The 18,306-nt window shown below is 43.1% G+C and overlaps 1 protein-coding gene across 1 annotated transcript in view; it reads left to right on the forward strand.

The window, feature by feature from the left end:
• Fam149a (family with sequence similarity 149 member A) overlaps nucleotides 1–16,957 on the forward strand; it is a 47,223-nt gene extending 30,266 nt beyond the window's left edge. Inside the window, exons 2-14 of the mRNA XM_021170855.2 lie at nucleotides 250–357; nucleotides 609–747; nucleotides 2,031–2,173; nucleotides 4,133–4,258; nucleotides 5,327–5,497; nucleotides 6,818–7,008; nucleotides 7,363–7,517; nucleotides 10,878–10,990; nucleotides 11,300–11,503; nucleotides 13,462–13,585; nucleotides 14,700–14,828; nucleotides 14,923–15,001; nucleotides 16,660–16,957. Coding sequence (XP_021026514.1) covers nucleotides 250–357; nucleotides 609–747; nucleotides 2,031–2,173; nucleotides 4,133–4,258; nucleotides 5,327–5,497; nucleotides 6,818–7,008; nucleotides 7,363–7,517; nucleotides 10,878–10,990; nucleotides 11,300–11,503; nucleotides 13,462–13,585; nucleotides 14,700–14,828; nucleotides 14,923–15,001; nucleotides 16,660–16,733 — 1,756 coding nt within the window. The 3' untranslated portion in view covers nucleotides 16,734–16,957. The remainder of the gene's footprint in view (nucleotides 1–249; nucleotides 358–608; nucleotides 748–2,030; nucleotides 2,174–4,132; nucleotides 4,259–5,326; nucleotides 5,498–6,817; nucleotides 7,009–7,362; nucleotides 7,518–10,877; nucleotides 10,991–11,299; nucleotides 11,504–13,461; nucleotides 13,586–14,699; nucleotides 14,829–14,922; nucleotides 15,002–16,659) is intronic.
• The last annotated feature ends 1,349 nt before the right edge of the window (nucleotides 16,958–18,306 follow it).

Raw genomic sequence — 18,306 nt, forward strand, 5'->3', positions numbered from 1 at the left:
AACGAACTGTCAGAAGTATAGTCAACTATTTTGGACAACTTTGTGTTTTTTGGCTTTTTCACGATTGTTACTATATTTTCAGATTATGTAAATATTCTTGTAGCTTACTGGCCACCTCGATTCTAAGACAAATAGAAAACAAGGCGTTCCGAAGCCTCTGTGGCCAGGAAGAGTAGTGATCCTGAACAGAGGGGCATTACAAACCAATGTGATCACATTATAGACTTCCCTGTTTTCCTTTCTTCTCAGAAGGGGGCTCTCGGAAGGACTCAGGAAGCAGAGCTCGGAAAAGAGCAAAGATCCTTTACCTACGAATTTTACAAGAAACGTGCAGAAAGCCATTGATAAATTCGCCAGGTAAGAAACAATCATTTAAAATGCTGACCCAAGCAAACACGTGCAGAGTAAATATGGGGACGGGTCCGGATCAGTAATACCGTTTTGTTTTTGACCATGTAAAATGATTCATGACAAAAATGATCGTTAAACCATCTGTCTGTGAACTTTACAAATACGTTTAAGGGGACATCGAGGATCTGGGCCTGAGCAGAGAAGTCAGGCCTGGGTAGAATTCCCAGCTCACACCATCTCCGTGTTCCTTCCTGCAGCGAGTCCCCCTCATCCTTTTCATCCAGTGGGAGCCGCACGCCCACAGAGGCCCGCAACTCATGGCCTGGCTCTTCCACGCAGAGCTCCACCACGGGATTGTCTACGGAGCGGAGCTCAGTTTCTTCTTGGAGAGATGATGTATGTCTTTTGATAGTTTCAACAACCTCTTGGGGATGGTTTATGGAGAATTACTTTCCAGTCATTTATTTATTTGTGTGTTTGTGCGAGATGGCACACACTTAACTGTGATGCCATTCAGAGGTCGGAGGTCAACTTTGAATATCTTTCTCTACCACTCTCCTCAATTTTTTGTTTGTTTGTTTTGTTTTTTGTTTTTGTTTTTGGGGGTGGAGGGGCAGAGACTCTCACTGAACTGAGACCAGCCCCTCCCCCCGGCCCTGACCCCTCCCCCCGACTAAAATTACAGATGCATGCTCCTACCCACCAGCTTTCAATCGGATGCTAGGGATCCAAACGAGCCTCACATTACACAATGCGCTATCACCACAGCCCTAAGAATCATTTCTTATGTTCAAAATGAATCTATTTACCATTTATCTAAGCAATACAATGTATATCATATATATTATACATTTATGTATTTATACTGCTACATTGGAAAATATCAAAATGTACAAAGTATACAAAAATGTAGAGAAAGCTGATTAATGCGTAGCTCAGAGTCTTAGCTGTTAATTATTTTCTTTCTCCCACTTTACACTCCTGCCTGCCGTTTTACTGTACCTAACTTTTTAACAGCACTGTATGGCTAGACACAGCCTCCACAGTGACAACTGCAAGTAAGAGAAAGTTTTTGGGAAAGCAAACACTGTAAGATATCTCCATGATTAGAGGACCCTGGCACCCCCACCTGTACCCTGTGCCTCTAGAAGTCTAAGCCAGGTATCTCACATTTGCCTTGGCCTGAGACAAGCCATCAACACTAACTCTACTTTGGGTATTCTGTGACTATGAGATTCTCAGGTGAGTGGGATATTTAGCTTCAGTTCTGGTTTCAATAAGATTTGCAGAATCTCATCTCTTTTGTCATTCCCCCACCCCCACCCCCCAAGATGCTGGCTTTATAAAGATGTGTATCTCTATCTATAAGGAATCTTAAATGATCTCATAATTGATGTTGTAACTCTTACCTTTATTTAACAATTAATAAACGTGAGATTTAATATTGGATATCACTGATCAGAAAAGTGAAAATTAGTATACTGGTCTATCTCACTACGGAGCCCACCATTTTATCTTGTTTTACTTCCTCTTATTTAGTGCTCTCCGATGCATAAATATTGATTACAAAGCCTGTGCTCTGTAACTTTAGTGAGATGTCTATGTCCTGAGAACAGGTGGATGATGGTGGGGTGTGGACATAGATTGATGGTGTATTTCAATATGAATTTCTCTATCAGGAATTTGACAAAGTCAGTGCACAGAAAGTCCACCAGCTGTTTTGGGAGGTTGAGGAACTGCTATTTGAAGGGAAAGTGAGTCCCCAGACCCAGAATCTCCTGGCTGAATGCAGTGAATGGGCAAGAAGGTCCCTCCATCTCAGGTACAGAAACATCTTCCGGAATGGGGTTCTGATCTACGCACAACTGATTCTCCTTTATTCTGCCAACACACTGTAACTGAGAACTTTCACCCAGAATATTTATCCAGAACTTAGTCTTAGGTCCCAAGGGAAACTTGCCTTTTAACTTGTCAGAAGGAAATCTAGGTGGTTCTCAGAGAGATGCTGTAGACATGATGGTTGCAAAACTCTGAGGGGTGTCCATCCCTTCATCTCTGAGTTCACTCTGTGTGAGTGGCAGGCACCTGTCACCACTGAAAGCCTCGGTGTAGGAGTGAGGGAGAGTAGGTGGTGTGGTGTGGGGGTTGGGGGTGCCGGTGGGAGAATGGTATTGCTCCAGGGACTAAGTGATCACTCGCTGAAAAACTTGCTAGATAGGCTCAGACTATCCGTCCCTCCTTACTTTTCTTCATACCGAAGGAGACATTTATTAGTTTTTATATTCAAGATGCATAGATTTGGGGGGAACCGTTGTTGTCTTCTCTTTTATTAGGGGGAAGGGGGATCCATTTTAGTGTTCTCAGGTTCTGAGCTGAGCAGAATGGATCGGAACGCTAATGGACACATACTTGACTTTTCTCATTAGCTTGGCATGGGAACTTTAAAAACATCATCTTAGCCAGGTATGGTAATGGATGCTTATAACCCTAGTATTCAGGAGGTTGAGGTAGGAGGGGGAATTGAAAGCTAGCATTGGATACATAGTGAAACAATGCTTTAAAGACAAACAAACAATAACAACCGAAAACAAATACCCAACGCTAAAGAAGTCTTGCCTAGGCAGTTTTAAACAATCTTCATACGACCATGATGTGGGTGGTGGAGAAGTGGCTCTTCAGGTCACTTTTCTGGGCATGGTGCATTTCCCCAAGGTCAGGAGCTCAGGCTTGTGTCTCTCACCATCATCTTAATTTTCATAGGAAAACGAAGAAGGGAAGCTACACAAAGAGAAAGAACACAAGCCAAGAGTGTAGGTTTTGCCAGTGCCTGGCAAATACAGAAGTGGATGCTCACAGTCATTTATAAGGTGGAACACAGGGCCCCCAATGGAGAAGCTAGAGAAAGCATCCAAGGAGCTGAAGGGGTCTGCAACCCTATAGGTGCAACAACAATATGAACTAACCAGTACTCCCAGAGCTCATATCTCTAGCTGCATATGTATCAGAAGATGGCCTGGTCGGCCATCACTGGGAAGAGAGGCCCCTTGGTATTGCAAACTCTATATGCCCCAGTACAGGGAATGCCAGGGCCAAGAAGTGGGAGTGGGTGGGTAGGGGAGCAGGGCAGAGGGAGGGTATAGGGACCTTTCAGGATAGCATTTGAAATGTATATAAAGAAAATATCTAATAAGAAAAAAGTATAGGTTTATGGATTTTTTTACTCACTAGGCCTATGCAAATGTCAGTCTGTAGTGGGTTTCTCTGAGCCTTGCTGAGGACAGTGCTTTTTATCCTTCCTAATGCTGTGACCCTTTAATACAGCTCCTTGTGTTGTAGTGACCCCAACTATAAATTCATTTTGTTGCTATTTCATAACTGTGGTTTTGCTACTGTTATGAATCACAATGTAAAAGTCTGATATACAACCCACAAAGTAGTGACCCATAGGTTGATAAACACTGCCCTAGGTCTTCAGGTTGATCATTCGTTCTCTCTAAGCCACTCATCCCTCTTTCAAGTTAACTATGATTCTGGTTTGCACCTGATCAATCAATAAACAAAATAAGTGGCGAAGGGGCTGGACATATCAGCTCACCCTTTTAGTCCAGACTGAACGGAGTCTGCAGCTCCCCAACACTATGGTGAGTATCTCAACCCAGTGCACACTACGCCATATCCTGTGTGCCCTTCAGAACCAGTATTGCATCCTCTGTTTAAAATCATGAAATATTTTCCCCTTGTCTGATAAAACAAGCTTTTCTTAGCTTTTCTTCTCTTGCAGGGTGTTAGGAAGACAGCTCGTCCCACCCACCGATGAAGGTTTCCAACATTTCCAGGGGAGCCTGCCTAGTTCTGCTACTCACGAACCTTTACCTCATGTCCCTGACCACACCAGCAGCATCAGAGAGTAAGTTTATGTGTTGCTTGTACAAAAAAAATTGTAACCAGCATGATAGTGTTAATCTAAACATGAAAGGAATAAGCAGAGGGATTCGGTAATCCTCAGCTACGTTTCAAGCTTAAGGCAAACCTGGGCTACATCAACTCTGTCTCAGAAACCTAACCCCAAACTACTTGTTAACTTTAATGTAGCTCTCCTCCCCATATTTAACTCTTCCATGAGCCTCGGCTCTAAGTAATTTACATGAAGGTCAAGATTTCAATTGGGAGCAGGCACAGTGCTTTTCACAAAACGTTCTGATACTAGATCAATGCTTTGTCTTTAGATCTGTCTGTGTGTGTGCAGATAGGCAAACCACACATTGAATAAATGCATAAGCACAGGGGAAGCCATGTTGGTGCATGTTTCAAAGACTATGAAAGGTAAAACCTAACTCAAAATCAAACACTTCATTGTGATGGGTCCTAAGCCTCAAGGCACAAGCCAAAGAGATGAAAGTTTCATCCAGTTGTCTTTCGTTCACTAACGAAATTCATATTTTGATGAATCCCTTTAATGCCACTTATGAATGTGGGGTTGTGCTGTCACATTGGTTCAGACATGAACGGAGGATGGAGTTACACGTACCGGTTTATGACCTTAGGAAGCCTTTAACCAAAGGATCTCTGGGGTTAAATGTTTTAGAAGAAATGTGGGTGTGGCTAAAGGTACCTGTTAATTTCAGTGCTGGAAAGGTTGGGGGTAGACAAGTCCTTGGAGCTCAGTGGCTAGGCAGCCCACGCTCTTTGGCAAGGTTCAGGCTAATGAGAGAACCTGTCTCAAAATACAAGGTGGATATCTCTCGAATCAAGACCCAAAGTTGTCCAAGTTGTCCTCTGGCTTCCACATTCACACACACACACACACACACACACACACACAGAGGTTCAGAAAATAGGTGTTCTGTCAAAAGTAATATTTGGGGATGTCTCAGAGACTGTATACCTTGTAGATAACTTAGAAGTCTACCACTGGCATGCAAGCATTACATTCTTGTGTTGTACAAACTCCCATGTAAAATGTTTTCGCTTCTAGGCTGTGTATCTCTGGCTCTCAGATAGTCCCAGAGGTACTCTCAGCCTCCGCCCTGACAGAACCTGATGGCACAGAATCGGCTGACCTCACATCATGTTCATCCCTGAAAGAAGAGGTGTACCATGTGGATGGAAACATTGAAGAATATTTTGCCTTTGACAGAAAGCAGGAGTAAATTGAATTTTATTTTCCATACTTCATAGTATAATGTCAATTCATCATATGCTTTTAGTATTTTGTGTATTTGTTACTTATGAGAAATTCCTATTCTTTTGAGGAAAATATACCCCAAAGAGGTTAGATCTTGGTAGGACATGTAAATGTTAGAGCTAGGCATTCTTTCTTCTCAACAACGTGGTAGAATGGAAGAAAGGGTTTTGTCTAGCATGCTAGTGACAGTGAACAAGGACATTGGAGCCTTGTGCCTTGGGGCTCCAGGTTCTCTACACTTAGCTTCCTGGGGATAAAGAGGAAGTTCCAATCTTGGTGCTAAATGAATACTTTGTTGTAAACAATAGTGCCATATCATAGTTTTTTCTCAAGACTAAAAAAATCAATATATTAAAAAGTAACCAGGTACTGAATCAAGTCCTAGAAACTATCAGTCACCTGGAGCATGTTTTCTGATCATCATGGCATTGAAATAGAAATCAATGGGAAATCCAGAGAATTCATCAAGGGAGGAACTACACAGATCCTCCTGAACAGTTCATCTCAAGACCAACGTCGACTGAAGCACAGCACAGTAAAATGGACAGTCCTCAAGAACAGCAGCTCAAAAAGCAGCTATGGTGGCACTGTATCTATTGGGTAGCACTAAAAGTCTGTGTTTAGAAATAAAGGAAGGAACACCTAGAAATAAAGACAGACTTTCAGTAAGCTGATTTTACATATGAAAAGACATAATACACTCAGTCCCCAGATCGTTGAAGTAATAACAGAGCTCACAGCAGAAATAAAGAAATGGAGACTCAGAGACAAAGAATAAAAGAGATCAGTGAAGAGTCATTGTTGTTTCTTGTCTGTTGGGTGTTTCCCAGTTCTGTTGACATATAATTGACAAATTAAAATTGTATATTTTAAAAATAACAATGGATTCACTAACAAGAGAATGTTGTATTTATTGATTATATATGGATACATACATGTTTATAATGTATATGTTTACAAGATTGATGATAAATATGTAATAGATAGATAGATGATTGAAATATAGATAGGTGATAGACAGAAAGATTGATAGATAGGTAGATAGGTAGATGACAGATAGATTGACAGGTAGATAGATAGATTGATAGATAGATAGATAGATAGATAGATAGATAGATAGATAGATAGATAGATAGATAGGTATATGGATAGGTAGGTAGGTAGGTAGGTAGGTAGGTAGGTAGGTAGGTAGGTAGGTAAGTGGATAGATAAAAAGCACATAGGTAACTATTTCAACCCTAACCCTGGCTATTCTACTAATTAGAATGAGTTTCATCCTAGTGGAGATGAGCATCTTGGACAAAGCCCAGCACTCCGGGGAAGGAAGAGGCATTGCCATGGGCTTCCTCCCATTTCCCCCAATGACTGCATCAGAGATGCTGTGGCAGCAGAAGTGTTTGACCACGTGTGGACCAATGTGGTAGAAATCCTGGAAGATCTCATTAGAAAAACCTGGGAATCTGCACTCACAGGTACTGCTTTACAGAGTATGGCCTCCAGGGAAGAATAGAAAAGACCACATAGCCACAGCTTTCTTATGCCACACCTCATGTCTAGGCTGGACCCAAAACGTGACTGAAATGAGAAGTAGCCATTCTGCCTTATACACAGGCAATCTTTAATCACACAGAAGGGACATCCTTGCTCTGGAGACACTCCTTTGCCCCACGATGTAATCTGCTCTTCCACCATTGATTAGAGCAACGCTGTATCTCGTTGTTCACTGGAGTCTCTGCCTTCTGCTTCAAGGTTGTTTAGTCAATGTCTGTAGCATAAACTCATGGAAACTAAGGGCACACATTTCTTGTTATTTTCTGTTGACGCAGGTGGGAAAAAACATAAGGAAAAACTGAAAGTAGCTGAGAACAGATCGCCACACGTGCTCATGTCCCGTCTCAGCACCGATGTTTGCAGTGTCCCCCCATCCCGAAGCTCTGAAACGCTCCAGCCATCCTTGGCTCCCCACTTTAACCCACCCCAGGTATGTGCACCGACACCCGTCTCTCTGTTCCTTTATTCTTATGCCTTTGCATCTGTTTGTGGGGAATGCCATTTTATTTACCTCACTCCCTAATGAACCTTACACCCTCCTGTGGTTGGGGACGCTGGACAGCTCATGGAACACTCATTCATTGCTTTTAGTGCATGTCCCCGATTAGATACTTTGAAAAAGATGCATGGATGAGCGAAACTAGTCGCTAACTTAATGAGATGAAACTATAACACAGGGTGGGATGTCACACAGTCTGTGAGGAATGGGGGAGGGAGGGAGGGAAGGAGACGGAAGGAGATATTGTAGAAATTTTTAATCTTGACCCTGGGTTTCTTCTTCCCCACCTTTGATCATTTAGTTTTCCGATAAAAGACACACACACACAACCTTTATATTTACAGTAAACCTTAAACAGCACAAGAGCTGGGCAGATATCAACCTTCTATGCTACTAGAATCTTTATCGATAACCCTGATTACTCTTTATTATGCTTTATCTGGCTGCTCTTAACTCCAGTTAGCCAGCTCTCAGGGGCCATGTTCTCTTGAACTCACCTAACCCATGGTGGCTTCTCCTCCTCCTTCCCCTCCTTCCCCTAGTGTTTCTCCTCCAACCCCAAGCCCAGGAACCCTAAACCCCGCCTATGTCTCTTCTCCCAGCTATTGGCTGTTGGTATCTTTATTTACCAATAAGAATTAACTTGGAGGGCAGGGTCACTTAGTCTACCTATGGGGTCTCTCATCTCTGGGGCAACCATTCTTGTGGAACCAACATTAGCATTAGAATACAAGCAGCTTTAGGCCAACCCACTACAGGGAAGGAGGAAATTAAAGACTTGGGGAGAGAATTGTGAACTTTTTCAGGGTGAAGCGTGAGCAGGAACATGAAGAGGTGGATAGGATGGGTGAAGTTTGGGGTTAGGCCTAGGCCATTTCAGCCCAGGTGTCAGTGAAAACGGATGTATCTGAGATTAGTATTTGGACTGAGTGCTTAAATGACAGAATACTGGAAACCACAAGGCTCTGAAGCAAAATCGGGGTTTTTCAAATTAAGAGACTTTTATGAAGTATTGCCTTGTGCGTTAACTCTTCTATGCATTAGTTTCTGTATGTTGCAGATAAGGATATATGGTCTAAGAATTCCAGAAACGAGAGAGAGCTCACAGCACAGAATCTGCATGCGAGCCTTCAATGCAGTCTTCCGTAATTTAGTCTTTATTTAAAGATGGAGTTGCGGGTGAGGTCAGAGAAGATTGGCTTGTTCGTGAGAGGTCTTCAGGGTATCCGGGAGTCTCAACATGACGTTGAACCCCGTCCGTCTTGTGTTAGGGAGGAGAGTAAAAAGATCGTTTGACATTTTTGTTCTTGAGCTACACGCCATTACTCCTCACCCACACACACACAGAGGAAGAAATGGTACAGTTGCCGGTAGAGGGGCTGAGGGTTTGTGCTTTACATCTAGGGTATATGTACGTTTGCAGCTTGACATGGTGTGAGTCCCTTTCTTGCAAATCTCACTGTCATTTCTGTGACATTTGTATGGTTGGACGCTCTAAGAATTAATGGATTTAATTCGTTTTTTAGTGTGTGGCATCAAGGAGACACTTGGTGTTGTCTTTTGTTATAACCACCAGCTATTTATATAACCCATTTAATTAAATTGCTTTAGATCCTAAGATTTGTGTTGTTCAGAGGGGGAAAAAAAACATGGCTTTTACAAAGCTGGCTAAGCACAAATTAAGCCCAAATGATGAATAAGATTTGTTAACCCGAGAAAACAAAGCAAAACAACCAAGAGGCAAACCCACACATCTAGCTGGGAGATCCTAAACAGAAAACCATCGTAAGGTAAGACCAAATGGAAGCAGGCCCGAATGGTGTTTGTAGTTCAGGGTCAAGAGGGACTTCAGTTATTTACTACTGAAGACCAGCAGTCTCAACCTCCCAGGAACCCTGAGATCTCTCAGAACGGAGCCACCAACCAGGCAGCCTATACTAGCTCATATAAGGCCCCGACACAGAAACAGCAGAGGAATGCCTGCTCGGGCCTTAGTGAGAGAAGATGTACCTAACCCTTGAAAGACTTGAGACCCCAGGGAATGGGGAGGCCTGGCAGGGTGTGTGGGGGGTGTGGGAATGTGGAGACAGGGTCAGGGTAAAATGGGGAATAGGAGAGGAAGAATGGGATGAGGAGGGCAGAATGGGAGGGGGATAATGACTGGACTGTAAAAAAAGATTAAAGACAACAACAACAACAATAATAATAATAATAAGTTGTTTGCTATGGTGTAGCATCAAGTAGACACTTCTTGTTGGCTTCTGTTACAATTGCACGTTATTTATATATTCCATTTACTTAAACTGCTTGAGGCATTACGTTTTTCAGAGTGTGCTGGGCTAGCTTTGCTCTCTAGCATAAGGCCCTTAGGATAATTCTTATTTGCTTCTCCTGTTTGGAAGTGAATTTCAAAGTTGCCATGGCTTTCCGTCTCCGATCCATCCCATGTAATGTTCCTTGGGCTGTTTCATATGAAGATTAATTCTATACAGATGGCTATACCTATGGTTTTATTTTATTTTATTTTTTAGTTATAATACTTTCTCAGGCTTTTAATAAAAGCAAGTGTTATCCATATGACAATGCTATCATGCATTGGCCTTTAAATCAAGAACAAATGTCAGCTAATTATGGACGCTGTCTTGACTAGACATGTGCATGTACACTGCATGTACACTGTTTCGAATTACAAGAGGGTGCTGGCAGGGATCACCAATGGGACTTTTCTTATAAAATGACTAAGTTCGCACAATTAAACCCCCAGACAGTTTAAAACAGCTTCTAGTACTGTTTTTTTTTATTATTATTAATTAATTTACCTTTTTTACACTCCATATTTTACTCCCTGCCCCCCCACCCACCCATTCAGCCTCCGACTGTTCCACATCCCATACCTCCTCCCCAACCCCTGTTTCCACGTTGATGTTCCCACCCACCACCCCACCTGACCTCTAAACTCCCTGGGGCCTCCAGTCTCTTGAGGGTTCATCTCTGAATGAACACAGACCAGGCAGCATACACCAGCTGATATGAGGCCCCCAACACACCTACAGTAGAGGACTATGGCTTTATTTTTAAACTATTACGCTGTTACACTTTCCTCTCACTAGCTAAGTGTCTGTCCTTTGCTGCCTGCTGGTAAGGGCACCTTACTTACACTATGGCTCCAGTTTGATCTGATGCCCTCTTCTGGCCGCTATGGGTACTGCATGCATTTGATGCCTGCAGGCATCCATCCATGAAATAGCTCTGGGTATCGCTTGGTGATGGCATGTACCATTCTGTTTTCAGTTTCCTCAGCTCCATCGCTTCTCCAGCAACTTCTACAGCGACTTGAGCGGTGTGATGACGATTCAAGCCAAACCACTCCAGCAGAGACCCACTTATTCTGCAGATAGAACACAGTAAGTGTTAAGGAAGAATTGCCCTGCATGCAAGGACAAAGACAGATTCTTCTATTATCAGCCACAGAGTTATCACTACTGTGTACTAGGTTAGAAGAGACGAAGAAACGGGAGCAGAGATGTGAGTTCTTTATCCTTTGAGCTTCATTATTGGACTACTAACCCTTTCCCTTCCGCTCTTCACTGACACAGCAATAGAGAGGTCCATTCCTTCAACATATTCTCCAAAGAGAGTGGAATCTGTGTGCCATGTGCTTCCTACTCCAGGAAACGTAGGTACGAGTAACTAATGTGATTTTCCTTCCCCAGGAATGACCAAGATGACAAACTGCCTGGAGGAGGGGTTGGAGCATCTTCCCGACACCGACTTGGCCGAATTCTAGATGCCCGAGGGCCACAGACTTCAGCTAAGAAGACACCAGTGCACAGGAGACTGCCTTCAATTGCCTCAGATCCACAGAGGCTGAAAACCCCCACTGTCTACAGTGATGAAATTCTCAGAGGAACCAAATTGTAAGTCTTTGTTTCGTTCTTGGCAGTCTACGGCTGGAAAGGCCAGGGGTGATTGTCTCTTAGGGTTTAACGGCTCCGGAGAAAGGACCTTCCATCAGACTTTACACCAGATTTTTCTAATGTGTTTGATTTTGCTCCTGCAGTGTAGGTAGTAGACAGTTACCTACACTGCTGGAAGTGAAGCAAATGACTTCAGCTTAGGCAACTCGGGAAATTAAACTGAAGGTGGGGTGAGCTTGGATTAAATGTAGTAGCCCCATCTGTAAAACTGATAATGCTTCTAAATTACAAAACGCTTTTTTATTGAAAGGTTTAAGCAAAGTAATGCACAATCATGCTTCGGACAATGATGCTCCAATCGACTGCAGAGAAAAAGTGTATGACAGCGATTGCATTGACCCTTGGCGGCAGAGCTGCTTGTGTAGATCCACAATGTGGTGTTTATGCAATGACAGGATGGCCTGCGGATGCATTGCTCAATGTATCCCCATCATTAAACTACACCTGGATTATATAAAAATGTTTAAATACAATGCAATACAATACAATACAATACAATACAATACAATACAATACAATGCAATGCAATACAATACAGGGCCTGGAGAGGTGGCTCAGTGGTTCAGAGCACTGGCTACTCTTCCAGAGGACAGGGAATCCACTCCCAACACCCACAGGGCACCTTACTTACACTATGGCTCCAGTTTGATCTGATGCCCTCTTCTGACGGCTACGGGTACTGCATGCATTTGATACCTGCAGGCAAAACATTCATAAACTTGAAAGAAAGTAAATCTTTTTTTTTTTTTTAATTTAAAGAAGTGTTTTTCACCTTCATTAGAACAGAAAGCTTTTACACAGGAAATAACATTAGAGGCTAACGAGAAAGCCTTCTGTTTCTCCTGCTGACCTGCTTGTTTGTCAGGAAATATCTTAATAACAGCTGTTTGTTGATTTTTAAAATTATCTAACATCCAAGTAAACTGTACTATATAGTTTATTCTGTACTAAAACCCTATGTTACCTCCAAGTCTAAAATGAGGAAACAGGCTGAAAGAAGTTGAAAATGTCTTTGTTACAAAACATCAGGGCACTAGGAAGCTCAGCTTGGGACCCGCCAGCTGGTGCCCCAACTTGGAGTCCACTTCCTGGACCAAGTGCCACAGGCTCCACTGATAAGCCAGAGACTGTAGAGAGGCAGCCCTCAATCCCGGCAGGAGCTGGGGGCAAGATCCGCTGCCAGCAGTTGGTCAGTTGAACTTTGCAGAAAGCATCTATAGCACCTGTCTTAGTTACTTTTCCGTTGCCATGAAGAGACGTCATACCAAGGCAAATTACAAAAGAAAACATTTATTATGGCTCATGGCTCCAGAGGGTTGGAATCCGTGATTATCTTGGTAGGAGACAGGCAGGCAGGCAGGCATGGTGCTGTAGCAGTGGTAGAGAGCTTACGTCTGGTCCATAAACACAGGATGAAACAGAGATGGATGCAAAATCATCACTTTGACATCTTAGCATCAAATCGATGGAAAAAAAATGTAGAGAACAGGTTTGGTTTCTTCCTGGTGGCTAGCGTTCTCTCACCAGACAACAGTTTCTCACAAATTCCACATTGCCCTTTAGTATCTTTCATATTAATATTCAGGATCTACCATAGCACCTGGCTGCATGCTGAATCCCACTGCATTGCACGAATCTCACTCTCACTGTCAGATCCAAGGGGAGGATCTGTCCTGAACACCTCAGCATCTCTGACCACTCAGTAGATAGGAGGTTGATATTACTGCTAACCACTTAGGTCAGCGTGAGTGGAGCTCGTTGCCCTAGCTTCGTTTCTGACACGGAGCAATGCAGCTTGCTGTCCTGAGCACTGTTTTGGAAGCCATTGCACTCAGAAGCTCAGATTGCGCCCTTCCCTTTTGTGTACTCTGGTGTTCAGTTGTATATTGTCTTTACAGGCAAACTGGCATTGACCACCTGCCTTCCCCAGCAGCAGTGCAAACCTCCCGGAGCCGGTTACCCCCAATAGGCTCTGAGACTGGGGAGCCCAACACGGCAGCCTCTGGATCCCGCCCTGTTTCTGTAAGACCAGTTGCGTTATAATTGTAACCATTTATGTAGTCTGTGGGAAAACAATCTTGGCACATCCAGAAAAGTGAGTCCTCCGTAAGGGTGACCTAGTTGGCTGTATTCTACGTGCCTTCCAAATCTGCTTCTAGAAATAAAGTGGCCTACAAGACTGATACACTGTTTCGTGAAGTCAAATCTCAGCTTGATCTAAACTAGAAAGTCCAGATACTAAGGAAAGACCTGAAACTGGCTGGTGTAGTAAACAGAAGAGCTCAAAGGGCAAGAGGCAGGCAGCTCTGCGCTTCAGTGTGGCCACACAGAGCCTGAGATTTGACAAGTTCAGGGACCCTGAATCTTAGCCCTTTGTTCTTTAGAAGAGAAACAGCCATTCCTTTATCCAGGAGTCCTTATAAGGATTAGACACATTCATAAACTTTAAATGCCTGGCACAAATTAAGAGCTCAGTAAATTATGATGATGTCCTTTATATCTGCTTCATAGCTAATCTTTTACAGCTAATCTTTTCTGTGCTTGAGCAGGGCAGAACCCCAGCCCAGCTCAGCCATGCAATTGTAGGCCTGGGAAGAAGTGCTGTTGGCAGTGTGTGTATCCAGGCCTCTTCCAGGCTTACAGTGACCCCTCTCTTACTCTGATATAGGGAACTTGTATACGCAGGACAGACGGGTCCTGCTTATAGGAACATAAAGCAGAAAGGGAGAAAAACCAACTATGTTTGTTTCTCACACATCAATAGGACCCTTTCCAGAAAGCAAGTCCTATGGAGCTAAGCTGTTTAATCCTGGGACAAAGTAATCAATGATGACAGCTGTCACATGAACAAGTCCGATGCTTCAAAAATGCACTATTTTTTTCTCTGGACCTCATTTATCCCCTGTTGTATTATAGTTTTGTTAAATTTAGTGATGTGAATACATACTCCACACACAGACTCAGGTTTAGATGTTTCCATAGCAAACCTTAACACAACTAGCAATGTGTCAATGAACATGTTCGAATAAGTGTGTGATTGACTACATGAATGAATGATTGGAACATTTATAGGTCTCTTTTTGTTGTCCTAAGAATTGTGTTTCTTCTTAAGAAGAAAATATTATCTCCCACTTAGTACAGGGGAAGGCACCCTCAAAGCCGTGTGTTCAGCGCAATGCCTGACAGCATCGAACGGTCACCCCTTCGAGAAAGGACCATTGTACTGGAACAACTTTCAAGGCCCAGCACGACACACACATTCCGGGTAGGTGCTGTGTTAGCTCTGATTTCAATTTTAAATAAAAATTGAAAACGATACAATTCATCCCTCTGATTCTTTTCCCTCTTTCTCCCAACAGTCAGATACACCTCGAAAAGGCTCCCTGACACCCGTGGAGTTTGTGGCTCACACTTGGACGGGTCAAAGTATTTTGACAGGTAAAGACAAATAGTAGAAACTGGGTGTGGTGATATACTGCCGCCATCCTGGCACTCAAGAGGCTGAGGCAGGGGGATGGAAAGATGGGGATTACATAGTAAGGGTGTCAAAGAAGAGGGGCAAGGACTAGCAGGGGCAATATGGACACACACAGAGAGAGAGAGAGAGAGAGAGAGAGAGACCACAATGGTGCTGCTATGTGTGACTTTAAGCCCTGCTTTATTCACACAGGGAGGACAGCCAAGTGCATGAGGTCCGTGGTTGGCCTGAGCTCAGGTACTAGGCCAGAGCATCACCTATCTGCTGCTGATGGCCAAGTGGCAAAGGCAGAAGTGCTCTTAATGAACCAAGACCTCACTCCCCTCAAGCAAAGGAGCAAAGGAGCAGCTGCCTCCAAAGAGGCCACTGTCTCTTCCTCCTATTTTGTTTTCCTTTCTTCTAAATGAAGCCCTTATTCTAGGTCCTCTCCAAAAAACTAATGTGACAGTGCTTGAGAAAATTAATACAGACCTGCTCATTGGTTTGCAGTACAGGTGGGCCTAGAGTGCTAGAGGCAAAAGACAGTCCTGGTGGGGATAAGAACCAGTGATGATTTGATTTTTAAAGTGTACCATATTTCTGTCCTCAGAGCGAGCATAGCACGCAACGTGCAGATCTATTCTATTTCCATCCTGATGCCACCACCCGCAGGTTGAGGAAGTTTTCCCACTGCTTTGGGGGGTGGGGGTGGTGATGGTGGTCAGGGCATCTGACTGACAGGACTGAGTGGATGGCTAGTCCTGGGGATGATGGAAGATCAAATTGAAAGGCTCTAATTAGCTTCCTTTGGACATGTCGATTGCACCACCCCAAGTACACATGTCTAGCGGGTTTTTTAGGGCAAAGAGGGGTTGAGATGAAGAGAGAGCTGGGCTCTGGGTTAGGTTTAGATATGCATGCTTAATCTTCCGAATATTCAATCAGCATATTCTTTTATCACTATCCTCATTGGTGCTTAGAGATCTTTTGCATTTCCAGACATGAGACCAAAGGTTCCTAAGGTTCCATGTTTCTGCACCGCTAAGGGTTTATTTTCTTTTTGCCTGGGAAACAGGCATGTGGCTTCCTTGTTAACTCTGCGGGCAGAACAAAGACCATTGGGAGCTACTGTCTTAGCTTTCTGCTTGTTTTGTGGTAGGAAAATAAATTGAGATAACTGTCTCCAGGAATGGGGTATATCTGTCATGGCAATAACTGTCTCCAGGAATGGGGTATATCTGGCACGGCAATAACTGTCTCCAGGAATGGGGTATATCTGGCATGGCGATAACTGTCTCCAAGAATGGCAAGCACCACTGCTCCTGGTCAGAAGGACCAGCCTTCCCACCTTCCCGAGCCCTAGACACAGACCCCTGTGGAGAAAGTTTCTGCAAACCCCTCAGCTCTGGGAGAATGCAACAGCACCTGGGTTTGGTTGAGGGAGGGATACCTTCCCTTTAGTCAGGATTCTACATGCTGATGTTTGCATAGGGACTTTGCAGTTCATGCAAATGTGACATTAAATAAACTATTTTTATTTTTCAAAGCACCGTCTCAGGAAACAGACAGACCAACCTTTTTTTTTTAGAGATTGATTTTTAATCTTTTAACACAAATACCTGTGTATCTCCTGTTTCAGGTTCACAGTATCTGCCCAAATCTTATCAGAGGGCAACCCTGACTGCAAGAAAGAGGTTCCAAGTGGCCTCGTGATGTTACCGCTTCAGAATTATGGACTTGCTAGAAGTTATGAAGCCTTGGCCACACCATCTGTCACGTGAGAAGCAGAGGAACAAGTACTACCTGGTATATATAGTCACCTCCCTGGCAACAAGAGACGGCAGAATACCTGAGAGGAACACAAGCGAATAAGTCACTTGGTTTTGCAGACTTGTAAAGCATTGTAAAAAGAATAAAAGTTGAACTCCCTAACCTTATGGGAAGCATGCCTGGTGTTCCTTGGGCTTTAGGCTTTGCCTAAAAGACCCTAATGTGCCCTTAAATTCCATCTTTATGACTAGTGTTTGCACACAGATAGTATTAGTGCGTTCCCTACGAAGATGCCATTTTTAACTCTATACCATTCCGTACATTTCAGTCTCGATCTTTTAGTGATTCATTCCATCAAAACTAAATAGCAGTCACATTTGAGACAATTTATCCATTTGAGAAATGATTCCAGTTCTTCCATTCATTGTGCTGACTTTACAATAATTATTGTATATTCAGTGTATAAAGTGATGGGTTTCATAATGACAAGATTTTTCATACCTTTGTTATGGACTGGTTAGTTGTGAATATCTGAGAAATGTCTTATAAGTCAGTCGTGTTAAAATGCAATGGTAAACTAGTTTTCTGTTGTCAAATGTAGACAATGCTCTAAAAAGTAGCCCACATTTAAAGATGAATATAAGCATAATTAAATCCTTTGCATATGTGTCCAACATTGACATTCAGGTTGACCTGTTTGACAACTGGACAGAGGAATTTGAACATCAGAATCCTTACTTACATCTTCCCAACCTATCTCTGCTCTAATGTAACTTCTTTAACACAGCCTCCCTGAGCCCTTGCTGAAGGCAGCAGGTCCTTCTACCCTCTGCCCTTCCCCTACTCCAGATTCTTCCGACTATATGTACAACCTGACTCTTACAGTCAGGGGAGTGAAGAAGACAAAGAAATGTCAGTTGGAGGCCAGACCCCTTTCTGGTACTTATTCCTGATCCATTCTCATATAAAAACATATTAAATCAGCATACTTTCCCCCTTTTAATCAGACAATTATATTACAATAATGTGAATGAATCTTATTAATCTAAAGGGAAATGTTACTACATACACATGTATGTATAAAGCGTTTAAACACATGATAGATTGTTTTCAGGACATTTCTTGTTATAAGAAGTGAGGACCATTGTCCACTTAGAGATGCTTGGAAATTGACCCCTCTGTGATGAGAAGAGTTTGATCTGATCTTTCACATCGAATGACAAATCAGAAGTGACTTCAAACCTTTGTTCCACTTGATAGTTTCTGCTTCATTCTCTCCACTCCAGTTTCTGCAGCTATGGGACATGCTAGGAAAATCAGTAGTGATCAGGCTGCTGTATTAATACTTCATTCCAGTTGGTCACTCTAAGGAGTGTGACCCTCTTTGCCTAGGGAATGTGCTTAGGGCTCAGTTTCTCACACCAAAGCATCTGGGGCTTTATCTGAACTATTTCTCACCATAAGCTGTGGAAGCACTTCAGAGAAAATATCAGCCTTCATGCAGCTGCTCTCGATG

The sequence above is a fragment of the Mus caroli genome, unplaced genomic scaffold (assembly GCF_978045245.1).
Source record: "Mus caroli unplaced genomic scaffold, Mus_caroli_1 scaffold_10, whole genome shotgun sequence".
Classification (NCBI taxonomy): domain Eukaryota; kingdom Metazoa; phylum Chordata; class Mammalia; order Rodentia; family Muridae; genus Mus; species Mus caroli.